The sequence below is a fragment of the Carcharhinus amblyrhynchos genome, chromosome 17 (genome assembly GCF_965287045.1).
Source record: "Carcharhinus amblyrhynchos chromosome 17, sCarAmb.v2.hapA, whole genome shotgun sequence".
Lineage (NCBI taxonomy): Eukaryota > Metazoa > Chordata > Chondrichthyes > Carcharhiniformes > Carcharhinidae > Carcharhinus > Carcharhinus amblyrhynchos.
Window position 1 is genome coordinate 43,037,264 of NC_137340.1, and position 16,595 is coordinate 43,053,858.

General features: G+C 41.5%; 1 protein-coding gene across 1 annotated transcript in view; it reads right to left on the minus strand.

Moving 5' to 3' along the window:
- The window catches only part of mxi1 (max interactor 1, dimerization protein), a 73,795-nt gene extending 61,667 nt beyond the window's left edge, over window positions 1-12,128 (minus strand). The window contains exons 1-3 of the mRNA XM_080205866.1: window positions 11,885-12,128; window positions 11,503-11,590; window positions 7,484-7,513 (exon numbers count right to left, since the gene is read on the minus strand). Of these exons, the coding sequence (XP_080061992.1) occupies window positions 7,484-7,513; window positions 11,503-11,590; window positions 11,885-11,957 (191 nt within the window). The 5' untranslated portion in view covers window positions 11,958-12,128. The remainder of the gene's footprint in view (window positions 1-7,483; window positions 7,514-11,502; window positions 11,591-11,884) is intronic.
- Between the last annotated feature and the right edge of the window lie 4,467 nt (window positions 12,129-16,595).

Consider the following 16,595-nt stretch of genomic DNA (forward strand, 5'->3'; position numbering starts at 1 on the left):
GCTAAATATTTTTAAGACGCGGGTTGATGGGTTTTTGACAGGAGAGGGGATTAAGGGTTATGGGGAGAGGGCGGGAAAGTGGAACTGAGCAGCGACAGATCAGCCATGATCTTATTGAATGGCGGGGCAGGCTCGAAGGGCTGGATGGCCTACTCCTGCTCCTATTTCTTATGTTCTTATGTTCTTATGAGCTGCCCTGAGATAAGGAGAAAAATCACATCCAGTATACATGAGCCAGGCTTAGGACTGAAACCAGATGGAATGTGCAAACACATGCAGTCTTGACCCAAACACACATTAAGATGCAGTACCATTTGTGTCAAACCACCAATCATTCCATTTCTCTGATATAGAACAGCATAAATAATTAGGTTTAGGATTGATTTTAACATTTGGTGGTGGTGTTGGTCATGATGGAAAACAGTCACTAACAGATAGATAGGTTTCCCATTACATGCCCCACTCAATTACCTTTCAAATAAAGTATATAATGGACACTACCACCATTTTCCATCACAAATTAAAATCTGCGCTAATACTTTTTTTTAAGAATTCTGTTTGTTTCTCAATCTATATTTCCTTCTGAAATTGCTGTTTTTTTTAAATCAATAATTCATTCACATTAAACCTGTCTTTAATGGCAAGGAAAAAGCCCCATTCAGCTTCTGTAACAAGTGATTTTAGCTCAATCTTGGTAAAAATTAAAAAATCAGGGATTTTAAAAACCACAGTTAAGACGCCTCAGCTGTGAATTATAAAAAATGAATCAGACATCTGGAGTTATGTGATATACGTAACTCAATATTGGGCTGAACTTTCTATATAGAAATGGAAACAAGAGTTGAGACTGATTTCAGGTCTCCAAATCCACATCTTATGGAAATGGATTACAGTCAAAATTTTCAAATGGATAAGCTCTTAATTGGCATGGAGACAGGTTTCTTGTCCAATTAAGAGCAGTAGGTGGGCTCTTGAAACTGAGGGCCAATGAGAGGTCTTCCAGCTTCAGAGGTATGAAAACATGGAATAAAAACTTGGGACAAATTTTCTGGCTCCACTGACATCATAAACGATAGGGAATGGGATCTGAAAATTAGGAAGCCAGCTGGTGTGCTAGCTTCTCAACTCCATTCCTGATGTTGGACATTTTAGAATTTGGCCTCCAGTTTCTCGGGCATGTTAGAGGCTGATCAAGTGCCTGGAGGTGGATATCCAGCAACAGGCTGAGATGCCAGCATCTTGGCCAGGTCAATACAAGGAAACTGGAGGCTAACTGGAAAATCCCAAACCATCCAATGCTGGGAAGGGAGTTGAGAAGCTGGCACACTGGCTGGCCTCAATTTTCAGGTCCACTCTCCTTCCTTCTCAAGAAACATCCGGCTACAAGGCATATACTGGTAACTAGGATGGTAAGTCAACAAGATGATGCCCTCAATTGCTTTTTAAAAAAAATTTAGTAAAAAATGCACAAAGCAACCAGATCAACACTGTGGGACAGGAAGCCCCTCTATATTGGATGTACCCCCACCCAGGCAGGCAAGCATGTGAAGCCTTGATAGGTCTGCCAACATACTGGACTCCAATCTGCTCCTGAATACCCATCTCCAACCATTTCATATGTTCCCTTGATTTCAGGAAACTAGAGGCCCAACTGGGAAATCCCAAATTTGTTGACATTGGGAACAGGATTGGGAAATTAGCAAAATAGCTGGCCTGTAACTTTCAGCTCACAGCCCACTTTTATCTCAATTTGTCCCAATATTTTGTTGTGTTGTGTGATATAAGAACATAAGAACATAAGAACATAAGAAATAGGAGCAGGAGTAGGCCATCTGGCCCTTCGAGCCTGCCCCGCCATTCAATAAGATCATGGCTGATCTGTCGTGGCTCAGTTCCACTTTCCCGCCCTCTCCCCATAACCCTTAATCCCCTCTCTTATCAAAAACCCATCAACCCGCTTCTTAAAAATATTTAGCGAGGCAGCCTCCACCACTTCAACGGGCAGAGAATTCCAGAGATTCACCACCCTTTGAGTGAAGAAGTTCCTCCTCAACTCCGTTCTGAACCGCCCCCCCTTTATCTTGAGGCTGTGCCCCCTAGTCCTACTGTCTTTTTTGAGCGGGAAGAGTCTTTCCACCTCTATCCTATCCATCCCATTCATCATCTTATACGTCTCAATGAGATCTCCCCTCATTCTTCTAAACTCTAACGAGTACAAGCCTAGTTTATTCAGCCTCTCCTCATAGCTCAACCCCCTCAACTCCGGTATCAGCCTAGTAAACCTCCTCTGCACTCCCTCCAAGGCCAAAATATCCTTGCGCAGGTGCGGCGCCCAAAACTGCACACAGTACTCCAGCTGCGGCCTCACCAATGCCCTATACAGCTGCAGCAAGACCTCCCTACTTTTATATTCAATCCCCCTCGCTATGAAGGCCAGCATCCCATTCGCCTTCCTGACCACCTGCTGCACCTGCAGGCTGGGTTTTTGCGACTCATGCACAAGGACCCCGAGGTCCCTCTGCACCGTCGCCTGCTGCAGTTTTTCGCCACGTAAGTAATAGTCCTTCCTACCATTCTTCCTACCAAAGTGGACCACCTCACACTTGCCAACATTAAATTCCATTTGCCATTTCCTGGCCCATTCGCCCAGCCTATCTAGATCCTTCTGCAGACTCTCCACACCCTCCACACAATTTGCCTTTCCCCCAATCTTGGTGTCATCAGCAAATTTCGACACCCTACACTCGGTTCCCTCCTCCAGATCATCTATATAAATGGTAAATAGCTGAGGCCCCAGCACCGACCCCTGGGGCACCCCACTAGTCACCAACCGCCAATCCGAATAGCACCCATTGACCCCCACTCTCTGCCTCCTATTTGACAACCAATCCTCTATCCACGCTAACACCCTACCCCCAACTCCATGTCCTCTGACCTTCTGCAGTAACCTCTTGTGAGGTACCTTATCAAACGCCTTCTGAAAATCCAGAAAGACCACATCCACCGGCTCTCCTCTATCCACCGCCCTAGACACATCCTCATAGAACTCCAGTAAATTTGTCAGACACGACTTCCCTTTAATGAAACCGTGTTGCGTCTGCCCTATCAACCAATTCCCTTCAAGATGCCTCGCAATTTCCTCCTTAATGACGGATTCTAACATTTTACCTACCACAGACGTTAAACTAACCGGCCTGTAATTCCCCGCCTTTTGCCTGGCACCCTTCTTAAACAACGGCGTAACATTAGCCGTTTTCCAATCCTCCGGCACTTCCCCGGAATCCAGCGACGTCTGGAAAATAACCACCAAGGCATCCACTATCACCTCCGCCATTTCTTTCAGAACCCTCGGATGCATTCCATCCGGTCCTGGGGACTTGTCCACAATCAGCCCCTCCAGTCTGTCGCGCACCACCTCTCTAGTAACAGTAATGTCATTAAGACCCTCCAGTCCTACCACCTTTCCATCGCTAACACCCGGCAAATTATTCACGTCCTCCTCCGTGAAGACAGAAACAAAAAAGTTATTCAAGACCTTAGCCATATCCCCATCCCCTACCACTAGGTCCCCTTTCTCATCCGCTAAGGGACCAACGTTCACCCTAGCCAGCCTCTTCCTTTTTATATATTTATAAAAACTCTTGCTATCCTTTTTTATATTAAGTGCTAGCCCAGCTTCATAGCTTCTTCTACCCTCCTTTATCAACTTTTTTGTCAATCTTTGTTGACATTTAAACCTTTCCCAATCCTCTTCTCGCCCACTGCTCTTAGCTACTCTAAATTCCTCCGCTTTTAATTTAACACTTTCCTTCACCTCCTTCGTTATCCACGGCTTATTACCTCTCTTCCTACTGTCCTTTTTAACCATCGGAATAAATTTCTGCTGAGCACCAAGAAAGATCTCCTTAAAGATCCTCCACTGCTCCTCAGCAGACCTACCTTCTATAATTTATCAATTTTTCTCCCTCTCCTCATATCTGTCTTTATATGAATGTAAATCTGTTAATTTTTCACATAAAAATATTCTCATTTTAATAGAAATAACTGGTTCATGAAAATCTAATTACCATGACAATACCAAACTACAAAGTGCAATCTGGGAAGTGGAGATTGATCAATAATTTAAAATTTACAGTACAAATATAAAATCTTTTCTCAAATGTTTACTGTAAGCAATTAAACAGTTCAATTATTTCTTCACCATAAAATATTTAGAATTGTTTATTATTCATTATGGCTATTCAATGTCACTTCATGGGAGTGAGTGATTAGTCACAATTAAAAGATTATTCACACGCAGTAACTTTTCACCAATTAGAAAAGAGACTTTATGGCAGTTATTTCGAACATTGTCTTGTTAGAGAAAAGACAGAGTTCAAATCCTGAGCAGACTAAATGGATGAAAAGCTCGTCCTTCTGTGAATATATATATGAATTAAGAGGAGTAGGCCATTCAGCCCCTCGAGCCTGCTCCACCATTCAATAAGATCATGGTTGGTCTGACTGTATCCTCAAACCACCTATCCTGATAACCTTCAACTCCCCTATATATCTACCTCTGCCTTCAAATTATTCAATGCTTCTAACTCCATCACTTTCCAGGGAAGAAAGTTCCAAAGGTTCACAACCCTCTGAAAAAATTTCTTCTTATCTCTGTCTTAAATGGGAGACCCTTTACTATTAAGCTATGTCCCTCAGTGCAAGTCTCTCCCACACAAAGAAACATTCTTTCAGCATCCATCCCGTCAGGTCCCTTCAATAGGATAACTTCTCAACCTTCTTTAATAAAACTGACTAAGGGCCAGTCTGTACAACTTTTCTCACTCTCGTAAGATGACCCCTCTCATCTTTCCATCCCAGGTATCAGTCGAATGAACTTTCCCTGATCTGGTTCTAATGTATTTATACCATTTATTAAATAAGGTCTCACTAATGCCCTGTGCAACTGTAGCAAAACGTCCCTAATTTATATTCCATTCCCTTGTGATAAATGACAACATCCCATTAGTCTTCCTAATCACTTGCTTTGCCTGCATAGTAAATTTGAGATTTATGTACCAGGACACCCAGATCCCTCTGTGCGTCAAGAATTCTGCTATCTCTCACAAATTAAATAATATGCTATTTTTCTCTTCTTCCTGCCAAAATGGACAAGTTCACATTTTCTAACATTATACGCCATTTGCCATATTTTCACCCAGTCACTTAACCCACCTATTTCCCTTTGCAGACTCCTTATGTCCTCTTCACAAATTACTTTCCCACCTAACTATGTGTCATCATCAAATTTAGCAAACGTACATTTGGTCCCTTCATCTAAATCATTGATATAAATTGTGAATAATTGAGGCCCTACACTGACCCCTGTGGCATTGCACTCATCACATCTAGCCAACCTGAGAATGACCTATTTACATCTTCTCTCTGTTTTCTTTTAGATAAGCAATCCTCTATCCATATGAAAGTATTATCCCATATACTACGAGCTTTTATTTTGGATAGCAATCTTTGGAAATCGAAGTATAGCACATCGATATTTATCCACACTGCTGTTACTTCCACAAAGAACTCCAATAAATTAGTCAAACATGATTTCCTTTTCACAAAACACTATTGACTCTGCCTAATTGCACTGGATTCTCAGTGCCCCATAATAACCTCCTTAACAACAAGTTCCACAGAGCTGGGATTGCTGTTGTCATTTCCAATGCTTAGGTTAATCTGTCCAGTTTAAATCCTTTCTGTAGTGGTTTGATACAACCAAGGATCTTGCTAGGACATTTCAGAGGGAGTTTAAAAGTCTGTGGATCTGGAGTCACATGTAGGCCAGATCAGATAAAGACAGTAGACTTCCTTCCTTAAAGGACTTTAGTAAACCAGATCGGTTTTTACAACACACAGCAATGGTTTCATGGTCACTATCTCCAATGCTAACCCTTTAATTTCAGATTTATTAATCAAATTTAAATTCCACCAGCTGCTATGGTGGGATTCAAACCTGTTTTCCTAGTGCAATAGCCTGGACCTTTGGATTACTAATCTGGTGACATTACAATTATGCCACCATCTCCTGCCTCCTGACTCCCCAAAGCCTGTCCATCGTCCACAAAGCACAAGATAGAAATGTGATTGCCTGGATGACTGCAGCTCCAACAACAAGAAGCTCAACACCATCCAGGAACAAATCAGCCTATTTAACTAGTACCCCAACTATCACCTTCAATCAACATCCGCTCACTACATGCCCAGCACACAGGATAGCAATGGACAGCCATCTAAACCCATGACCTCTGGACAGCCATCTAAACCCATGACCTCTACCACCTAGGAGGCCAAGGACAGCAGATACATGGGAACAACATTAGGTCCCCTCCAAGCCACAAACCATCCTGATTTGGAAGTTTTGTGGCCATTCTTTCAGTGTGGTTGGGTCAAAGTCCTGGAACTCCCTCCCTAAATGCATTGTGGGTGTACCTACACAACCTGGACAGTAACACCGTCTCAATGGCAATAAAATTGCTGGGCCAGCGAGCAACGCCCACATCCCATTTCTAAAATTCAGCAATTTCCTTACAGCAGATGTTAAATTAAATAGCCTGCAGTTTCCTACTTTCTGGAATAGAAGAGTCATTATCACTATTTTTCAACCTGAGGGATTTTTCCAGCTCTAGGGAATTTTGCAAAATTAAAAGCAATGTATCTATTATCTGTGAAAATCACACTCAGCGGCAATGGAGAAATCATTCTTTATGTCATTAAATGTGTTGTACTAAAATGTCTATTATGACAAATGCTGCAGCAGAATGAAGGCATTCTTCAATTTAGCACCACTTGGCGCTAATACTTGGGGACAAAAATTTCCAATAAAAAGTTATCATTACTGTGTTCAAATCAGCACACTGTAAATCAACAATTAAAAAAATGCGAGAAAATGGCTATTTTTTTCCCCTGATGTCAACATGGCCCCCAAAACACTACAGTGTTCTGTACCATTCTACTTATATCAATTCAATGAAGAGTTAGAACACTGAGCATGGTGGGTTGTTGTTGTAGAGTAAATAACAGTTCTGGAAAGATGTGACCATTCAGGTTTTTTCCCACTTTTATAAGAGCTCACTCATAGTGCCTCAGTAACCTGACACCTTAGCAACAACACCACCTTGTGACCCAATCAGAGTTCAGTATGTCAGAAAAAGAAAGGCATCCAATATACTGCATACCAATTTTCTGCTTAAAGTAGGTCAGACATTTACTTGCATTTTGCAAACACGTTGCTTTTCCTGTCAGGGAAGCTAAAAGCTTTTCCCAAACTTAAAACTTTTATCAAAATTGCTAACTGTCTTCCTTATTTTATTGTAAATGTTAGATCTTAGGACACAAATTTTGTATTAAAATATCATACACAATTTAATGTATTTATGAAAATAAAATCTTTCTGGTCATTATCAGTCTACATAAATGCATGGCAGTCCATGTGACTTACCGGTTCTTTTCTAATTCATTGTGTGTCGATCTGCAAGACAAAAGTTTAGCAGTTATTTTGAAAGCTTTTTAATATTTCCATCAGAACAACTGAGAAATAAATGTGTCACATTTTAAATTAATTAAGCTTTTGTTCCTCTAGCAATAATTGCCATTCCTAAAAAACAAAATGGGTAAGCAGGTCACTTCAGGGGGCAGTTAAAAGTCAACTTCATCAAAGACCTGACCAGGTAAGGATGGCAGATTTCTTTCCCTAATGGACATTAGCAAGTGAACCAGTAGTTTCATGGTCACCATTACTGCTAATAGCTTTTTATTTTAGATTTATTTAACTGACTTAACTTTAAAATTACCTACTGTCATGGTGGGATTTGAACTCATGTCTGCAAATCATTCAAGCAGACCTCAGGATTACTAACTAGTCACACATCATAACCATCATAGATTCATAGAGGTTTACAGCATGGAAACAGGAACTTCGGCCCAACTTGTCCATGCCACCTTTTTTTTTAAACACCTAAGCTAATCCCAATTGTCCGCATTTAGCCCATATCCCTCTATACCCACCATACCCATGTAACTATCTAAATGCTTTTTGAAAGACAAAATTGTACCCGCCTCTATTACTACCTCTGGTAGCTTGTTCCAGACACTCACCACACTTCCTGTGAAAAAATTACCCCTCTGGACACTTTTGTATCTCTCCCCTCTCACCTTAAACCTATGCCCTCTAGTTTTAGACTCCCCTGCCTTTGGGAAAAGATATTGACTATCTAACTAATCTGTGCCCCTCATTATTTGAAAAACCTCTATAAGATCACCCCTCAGCCTCCTACACTCTAGAGAAAAAAGTCCCAGTCTATCCAGCCTCTCCTTATAACTCAATCCATCAATTTCTGGTAACATCCTAGTAAATCTTTACAGCACTCTTTCTAGTTTAATAATATCCTTTCTATATGTCTACTATACGCCCTCTGAATAGATCACTATCATAATCGAAAGGAGTTACACATAAGGCAACGTGTAGATTTTTTCACATAAAAACCTTCAGTGAATCATTCATTTACAAGAACTAGTTCATAAACCTAACATTTCAGCAACAATGAAAACTGGCTAATATTTGAGGATGCCAAGTTGAACATAACAAAAATACTTATTACACCAAAGTAGAAATTTACTACTTCGTATTTCTCAATAGTGGCAATATGTGTTAAATTTTATCAGGAATTTCTCACTCCAAAAAATCATTGTCCCACGGAATATAAATCTTGCTGCTATGCACTGCTCAGTATTACACTAAAATAGTGAATTTATATACCCAATCACCAGGAGGGGTCCATTTAAATTCAAGTGACTGAAAATTAAATAATAAATAATGGAACTAAATTCATTAGAACCCAAAACCAGATGTTGTTCCGGTGACGTGCATTAATGATACTTCAGAATATAAAGGATTTGTCCTTGGGCCTCATTCAGCTGCCAAGATGAGGCTTGATTATTGGGTTTTAATCAATTCTGACCAGTGCTGAGATCCTCAGATGAAGTCAAAAAGGGAAGGTAATTGACTAGTAACGGCCGGAGGTTTTTTTTTCTGCAGCCAAGATTGCTACCACTTTCACAACCATTTAAGCTCTTTACCACCAATGAACAGATGCACTGTAGCTCAAAGTTACTCAGGCAGCACGTTCCAAACTCATGACCGCTACCAGCTAGAAGGACAAGAGAAGCAGATATCTGAGAAGACCACCCTTGGAGATTCCCCTCCTAGCCACTCACTATCCTGACCTGAAAATATATCATCATTTCTTCATTGCCACAGAGTCAAAATCCTGGAATTCCCTCCTTAACAGGACTTACACCTCTGCTGCAGTACAAGTAGGCAGCTCACCAATAGCTTCTGAAGGGCAACTAGGGATGGGCATTTAATGCTGGCCTAGCCAGTGATGCCCATGTCCCGTAAATGAATTGAAAAAAAATGAGATAATCCCAGGAACAGTTTCTGTTGTTAATTTAATAGATATTGTAGATGTGCTGCTGATAGGTGTGATACATTGGATTGAATAAAGGAAGGGACTATATTTGGCAGTGAATCCTGCTTTTGACTTTATCAGCTTTTTCAAATGATGTGGACATCTGGCAGGATTGATCTGAACTATGAAAGCAGTCACCGTGCGCAGGCTAATACTATTGTCTCAGTTAACAGATGAAATAACCTAATTTAGGGGAGGCATTTAAACAGGGGGAGGTTAAAAGGGTCTCTCAGGCAATACTGAATTGCACAATATCAAAAATTAGTGTGTTCCTCAAGAGAAGGTGCACAATTTTATGTCATCTGACTAGCAAGATACATTATTTTAGCTTTAGCAAGTTTTGGTATCAATTTTATGAGGAAAAATTACCCCGTTCTTATCCTACTAGAAGTGATCCAGGGGAGAGGAGCACATGTATGGGATAGACACACTGTAACCTATTTTAGCCATATATGTCTTGACATGCGCTATCAAGCACCATGTTTTCATTGCACTGCAATCTGAAAAACCAAAACATTTCATTAAAAACCCAGATTATTTTCAGTGACAATATTGCCTTTCATCTCAAGCATATAGTCAAAACATTTCTGTAATCTTCATCCCACAGGGTAATGATTATCTGGTCATAAACTCACTTTTTTTAAATGGTTATACCATCAAGAAAGAAACATTTGATTCCAAAGGATAAACATACATAAGTTGAAGAGGTGAGAAGCTTTAATGTTTACTTAAAAGCTACTCTTTAAATTGTGCTTACTTAAATGAATCAAAAATTAGTTAGTGGGTGCAAAACATTTTTATGCATTATCATTAAACTTTATTCTCAAAACATGTCCAATACCTCAATCACAAAATGTCTATTTTTCTCATCAAGACCACAAAACTAGTTAAGATATGGAATGAAAGGCTTAGAGGTTGTACACGGTTCTCTCAACAATCATTGCATTTTCTGACAGGCAAGAAATTGAGATAATTAGTGCTCTTGGGTTGCTTTTTATTTTTAAAATTAATAACGTACATCAGGTTTTCATTTTGTTTTAACAGGTTCATGAGGGAGGGGGTGCTGGAAACTGATGAACCCACATGTAAGCAGATGGCACAGTGATTAGCACTGCTGCCCCACAAGCACCAGGGATGAAGCTTCGATTCCAGGTTTGCGTCACTATCTGTACAGAGGCTGTACATTCTCCCTGTGAGTTTCCTCCCGATGCTCCCACAGTTTCCTCGCACAGTCTGAAAGACGTGCTGGTTAGGTGCACTGGTCATGCTAAATTCTACCTCAGTGTCCCTGAACAGGTGTTGGAGTTTGGCGACTAGGGGATTTTCACAGTAACTTTCTTGCATGGAATGCAAGCCTACTTGTGACACTAACAAAACAAACTTTAAATAAAAATCATTGCATTTTCTGACGGGCAAGAAAACACGATTGAGCTAATTAGTGTGTGTTTTTTATACATCAGATTTTCATTTTGTATTAACAGGTCCATGGAGGGGGTGGAAACTGATGAACCCACACGTAAAATGATTAGAAGATCAAATTTAGAAGGAAAATATATTGGGACTTCCATTCCCCCCGTTTAATCTCGCATCCCTGTGTGTGTGGTGTGTTTTTTAAAACTGTGAATCTGACAATCAGCTGATTACAGATGGCGCTCGAACCCCCCCCCCCCCAATGTATGTAAAAAAAAACTAGCTTTGCATTTTCTTCTCCAACACTCGCTGCACAGATGAAAGGGAATACATATACATATATATTTAAGTTGCAGTACTTTTCTGCAATCAATTCGGGGGGGGGGGGCAATTTAAAAAAAATACAGATAAAATGGCGGGTACAGTCCCAGTGGCAATCAGCTATAAACAGCGCTGCCCAATTCCCTTTCGCTTTCCTTTACCACCACCCCCACCCCCACCCCCACCCCACCGATTTTAACGCCAATACCTCTCCCGTTTCGAAGGTGGGTCCTGGAAAATTAGGAGCGTTTCCTTTTACCTATTGCTCGAGTTCTTTTTGGTTTTCATTTTCTTCCTCGTCCCCTCGACACTGCAGGGTAACGTCGATGCATATCCGTGCTCGGCTTCTGAAGGGAGGAGGGAGTGGAGTGGAGTTGGGGAAGGTGGGGGGGAAGGTGAAGAGAGAAAACAAAACACACACAAGTTCAACTTTGGTATTATTTTCTTCTTTGTTTGTTTGTCTTTTGAACGTGTTATTGTTGACGATCGCAGTTTTATTTCTCTCTCGCTCTCCACACATACGAGACTGAGAGGGGGATTTGTTTGCTGTTCCTGCGGTTAATGGCAGTTGGAACACTTGGGCGATTTGAATTTTTTATAAATAAATAATAATTTATCGGATCTCTTCAGTCCCGCTTTACCTCGATCTCTCCTTTCTAAATACTCGGCTGCTTCTAACAGTCTCTGGATGTTGATTAATTGTACTGAGTTCATTATTTTATTTATTTGGTCGCGTATATATAGGGTTATTATATATACATAAGGTACAAAAAAAGAAAAAGGGGTGGAATTTATATTTTAAAAGAACACAATTGTTTTAAAAATAAAAAATAAAAAGGAGGGGGGGAGCGAGCGATCTGCAAGCAACCAACCCTCCTCGCACTCTCTCCCTCTCTCAGTCCCAAGTTTGTTTACCTCAGGATAGATCGAGGAGGACGGCTCCGAGCGAGCCGCTTCAGTGCGCCTGCGTGCAGCCCAACCCCCTCTGCCCCGCGGCACCACGGGAGATGTAGTTCTTCTATCCACTCTTCGCCCAACTGGACCGAGGTGAGCGGACTACAATTCCCATAATGCCCCCTCCTCCCTGGCTAGGAACCATCCCACTCCAGCCAGAGCCAGCGACTCGGCAACACGTGACGTCACCGACTGGACGCTCCCCGCTTCTGGTTGGTGGAACCCCCGCGAGGGAGGCCTTGTCTGACCAATCGGCGGCTCCCGGCTGCTGTTTTTTTTCCGCCCCTCCCCCACCTACCCCGCATCAAACACACACAACACTGGCCGCGGGTTTCATGTGAAAAGCGCGTGTCGCGAACGTATCCGCGTGCTCATGGTACCGCCCCCCCGCACGCATAAGACGTGCGCGTTCCCGCTTGGCCTAGCGCATGCGCGCCCCGCCTACAGCGGGAAAGATGACTTTTTTAAAACTTCGAAGACTCTGCGCCCTCTGCAATGGCGGTGGCAAATACACACAGGTGGTTCTCCTTCACTCTTATACATGGCGAATCCCTATCTTCAAAACAAGTTTATATCTAAAAGAAGCCAAAACTATTTATTAATGTCATTGGTAGGCATTACATTAAATGCAATGAAGTGACTGTGAAAATTCCCTAGTCGCCACACTCCGGTGCCTGTTCGGGTACAGTGAGGGAGAATTTGGCATAGCCAATGCACTGACTATGGAAGGAAATTGGATCACCCAGAGGAAACCCACGCAGACACGGGGAGAAAGTGCAGACTCCACAAACAGTGGCCCCAAGCAGGGAATCAAACCCAAGTCCTGGCGCTGTGAGGCAGCAGTGCTAACCATCCATGCTGAAGGTAATGAAAACGTTAATATTCAAAGAGTTTGTAAATTGGATAGCTAGATCTGTCAAAGAGCTTCTTTTGAACTGACAGTCAAATGATTGAATCATAGAACCCTACAATGCAGAAAGAGGCCCTTTGGCCCATCGAGTCTGCACTGAACACAATCCCACCCAGGCCCTACCAATATCATCCCCACTAATCTCTCTAACCTACGCATCCCTGGACACTAAGTGGCAATTTCTTAGCATAGCCAATCAACCTAACCCCTCACATCTTTGGACTGTGGGAAGAAACTGGAGTACCCGGAGAAAACCCACACAGACATGAGAATGTGCAAACTCCACACAGACAGTGACCTGAGCTGGGAATCGAACCCAGGACCCTGCAGCTGTGTAGCAGCAGTGCTAACCACCGTGCTACTGTGCCGCCCACAATTGATTTTGCTGGCTCCTGGCTAGAGAAGATGCACCACTTCTTTTTAAATTGAGCCATCTTTATGATTACCAAGAATGGTGTTTGGTCAAATCTGAGAAAAAAGTTCACCAGCAGATGCTGGAATCTGAAACAAAAACATAAAATCCTGGACAAAGTCAGCAGGTCTGACAGCATCATGGACATCCGGACTTGATATGTCGGCTCTATTATCTCTCCAAAAATAGAAAATGCTGGAAATATTGGTGCTGATGTCTGTTTGGTAAATTCGCAGAATTGCATTCCCTTCCCCTCCTCCTGCCACACCCCGCCCCCCCCGGCCTGCCTGCCTCCTTATGTCTGTCTCTATGATTCAGATAGATAGATGTTAACGCTGCTGTGGCATTTGCTGGATGCTAGCCAAGGTTTCAGCTTCAAACAGTACAAAAACTGATTAACTGGTCGTGTAAGTCATTGCTGTTGGTATGTTGTTTGTATGCATGATATGCGATGTACGAAAGATGTGATGTAAACCCACAAAAGTCTTCAGTCATTAATCTCTAAGATAACAATGACTTCTGTTCAGAAAGAACTTATAATCGGTTACAAAGATGAGGCTGTGAATATTTTAAAAGCTGGACTGTTACTTTTAAACAATATCTAAATATTCATTCTACTTTTAGAATTGTCTTGTCAGCAAATCTAATGCAGAACAACTTCTCAGGCATTACTGTCCCACATAAAAACTAAATCAGCAACCCATGACTACCCACATCCAAAAACACAACTAAACTGATTTCTGATGTGCAGGGATAAATGTTTTCAGCCTTTAAACATTATGTTGTTTGTAGAAGCCAAGAGCCAAAAATGTATTTTCAATAGGGAGTTTCAACTGTTCATCATATTTCCTTCTTCTGATTAAGGGATTGGCAGTTTGGAAGTGATTTTCATGACCCTTTTGAAACACAATACATTCTTTGACTCCCTTGTATGTAACTTTTCAGCCTCCATTTTGGAGACTCGTTTAATTAGCATTTGGCCATCTCCTTAATTTTGTTGCAATTCCATGCTGATATCAGATCAGTTTTTGTAACAATATGCATACTTCTAAGTATCATAAATATTGCAGCTCTAAAACAATGTTAAGGAGAAAAAAATATATAAATGGGATGGAAAGCTACACGTATGTTGGTTTTTTTTTCTGAACTTAATTGTATGAGTTTAGACTAAGATTGGGAAGTTTGTGTTTATAAGCAGTTAGCAATGTAGAAACTTAGCTCAGCAGTTAGCCTCTAATTGGCAATGCAATACTTCTATTTAGGCTTCTTTTGTTGCAAGATTAGACCAAATTGCAAATCTCCACAGCTGTTTGAGAAGTAGCATTGGTGGTAGTTTGAAAGTACATGCCTCCGCTGGGTACTATGCACCAAGAGAATGTTGCAGACCATGGATTTTAATTGGATGGTCCACAATTATGCTGGGCAAACTACTGCAGTGGTTTATCATTGCCTTCTACAGTATGGCTGACCAGGGAACTCTCCTGCTATTACCACCTGCCAGCAGGCGTACTGGAAGGATTTACAGGCTGATAATTGACCTGCTTAGCCACATTGTGAAATGCACCTTCCATGGTCATCAGACCCTGAGGCTGGACTTCAATCCAAAGCTCCTGGTCCAGCAATAACAATTGCTACCACTGCATTACAAGACCTCCTATTGAAAAGACACTAGTTTGGGCTTTTGAGGGGTGAGAAAATAAGTACAAATGGGAACGAGGAAGCAATTTCCACATGCAGCCACAGTTTAACATCATAATTTAGCAGATGTCCAGGATTTAACTACTAGCACCTATGGGAATGTGCTCCGGGCAGTGTTGTCCAACAGAAATTGCTGACTAGCCAGAGACAGTAACCATAGAAACAGAAAAAATAAAAGCAGCAGCCATTCAGCCCTTAGAGCCGGCTCTACCATTCATTATCATGGCTGATCATCCAATTCAATAGCCTGATCCCACCTTCCTCCCACATCCTTTGATCCCTTTAGTCCCAAGCGCTATATGTAACTTCTTCTTGAAAACATAGACTTTTTTTTGGCCTAAATGCTTTTTGTGGTAGTGAATTCCATAGATTCACCAGTCTCTGGGTGAAGAAATTTCTCCCCGTCTGAGTCCTAAAATGTTTATGCTGTATCCTTAGACTATAATCCCTGGTTCTGGTCAGCACCCAGAGGAAACCCATGCAGACACGGGGAAAATTTGCAAACTCTGCACAGACAGTGACCCAAGCCGGGAAACAAACCCATGTCCCTGGCGCTGTGAAGCAGCAATGCTCACCACTACACTGCCCCATGTCGAGTCTACTAGTTAGATCCGTGAAGGATTTCAGTAGATCTGAAAGATCTACTGAAGATCTCCCTTTCATAAATCCATGTTGACTTTGTCTGATTGTACTACTGTTTACCAAGTACTCTGCTGTAAAATCTTTGATAATGGACTCTTGATTTGTCTATAATTCGCTGTTTTCTCTCTACCACTGTTTTCAAATAATAGGGTTACATTAGCTACCCTCCGATCTTAGGAACTGTTCCGGAGTCGATAGAATCTTGGAAGATGACCTCCAATGCATTCACTCTTTCTAGGACCACTTCCCTTCATACCCTGGGATGTCAATGATCAGGCCGTGGGGATTGTTCAGCCTTCAATCCATCAATTACCCCAGTTTCTCCCTCTCACTAAACGCTGTATTTCCCAACATTTCTGATATGTTATTTGTGTTCTCCTTAGCCACTGTTTTAGCCATATACACTCATTTTAGTAGAAAATGCCTAATATACTTTCTTACTACAGGTAAACATCCTTGTGTGTATTTACATAATATCCAACACCATTCAGTAACCATGGAAATAAAGCACTCCACTAACTAGCAAGCTGCTCTCATCTCTCTACTTTGCTAAAAACTGGACAAAAGATTAAACCTCATGTGCATGCATGGTGTGAAGAGGTATTAAGATCACATGCCAAATGACAGTGTCACTCCTTATCACTCCTCAAAAATGCAATTATCCACATTGAATGACCATTGTACTACTATAACTCTCAGTTCTCAAGAAGAACTGAAGAAATAAAAACAGCAAATT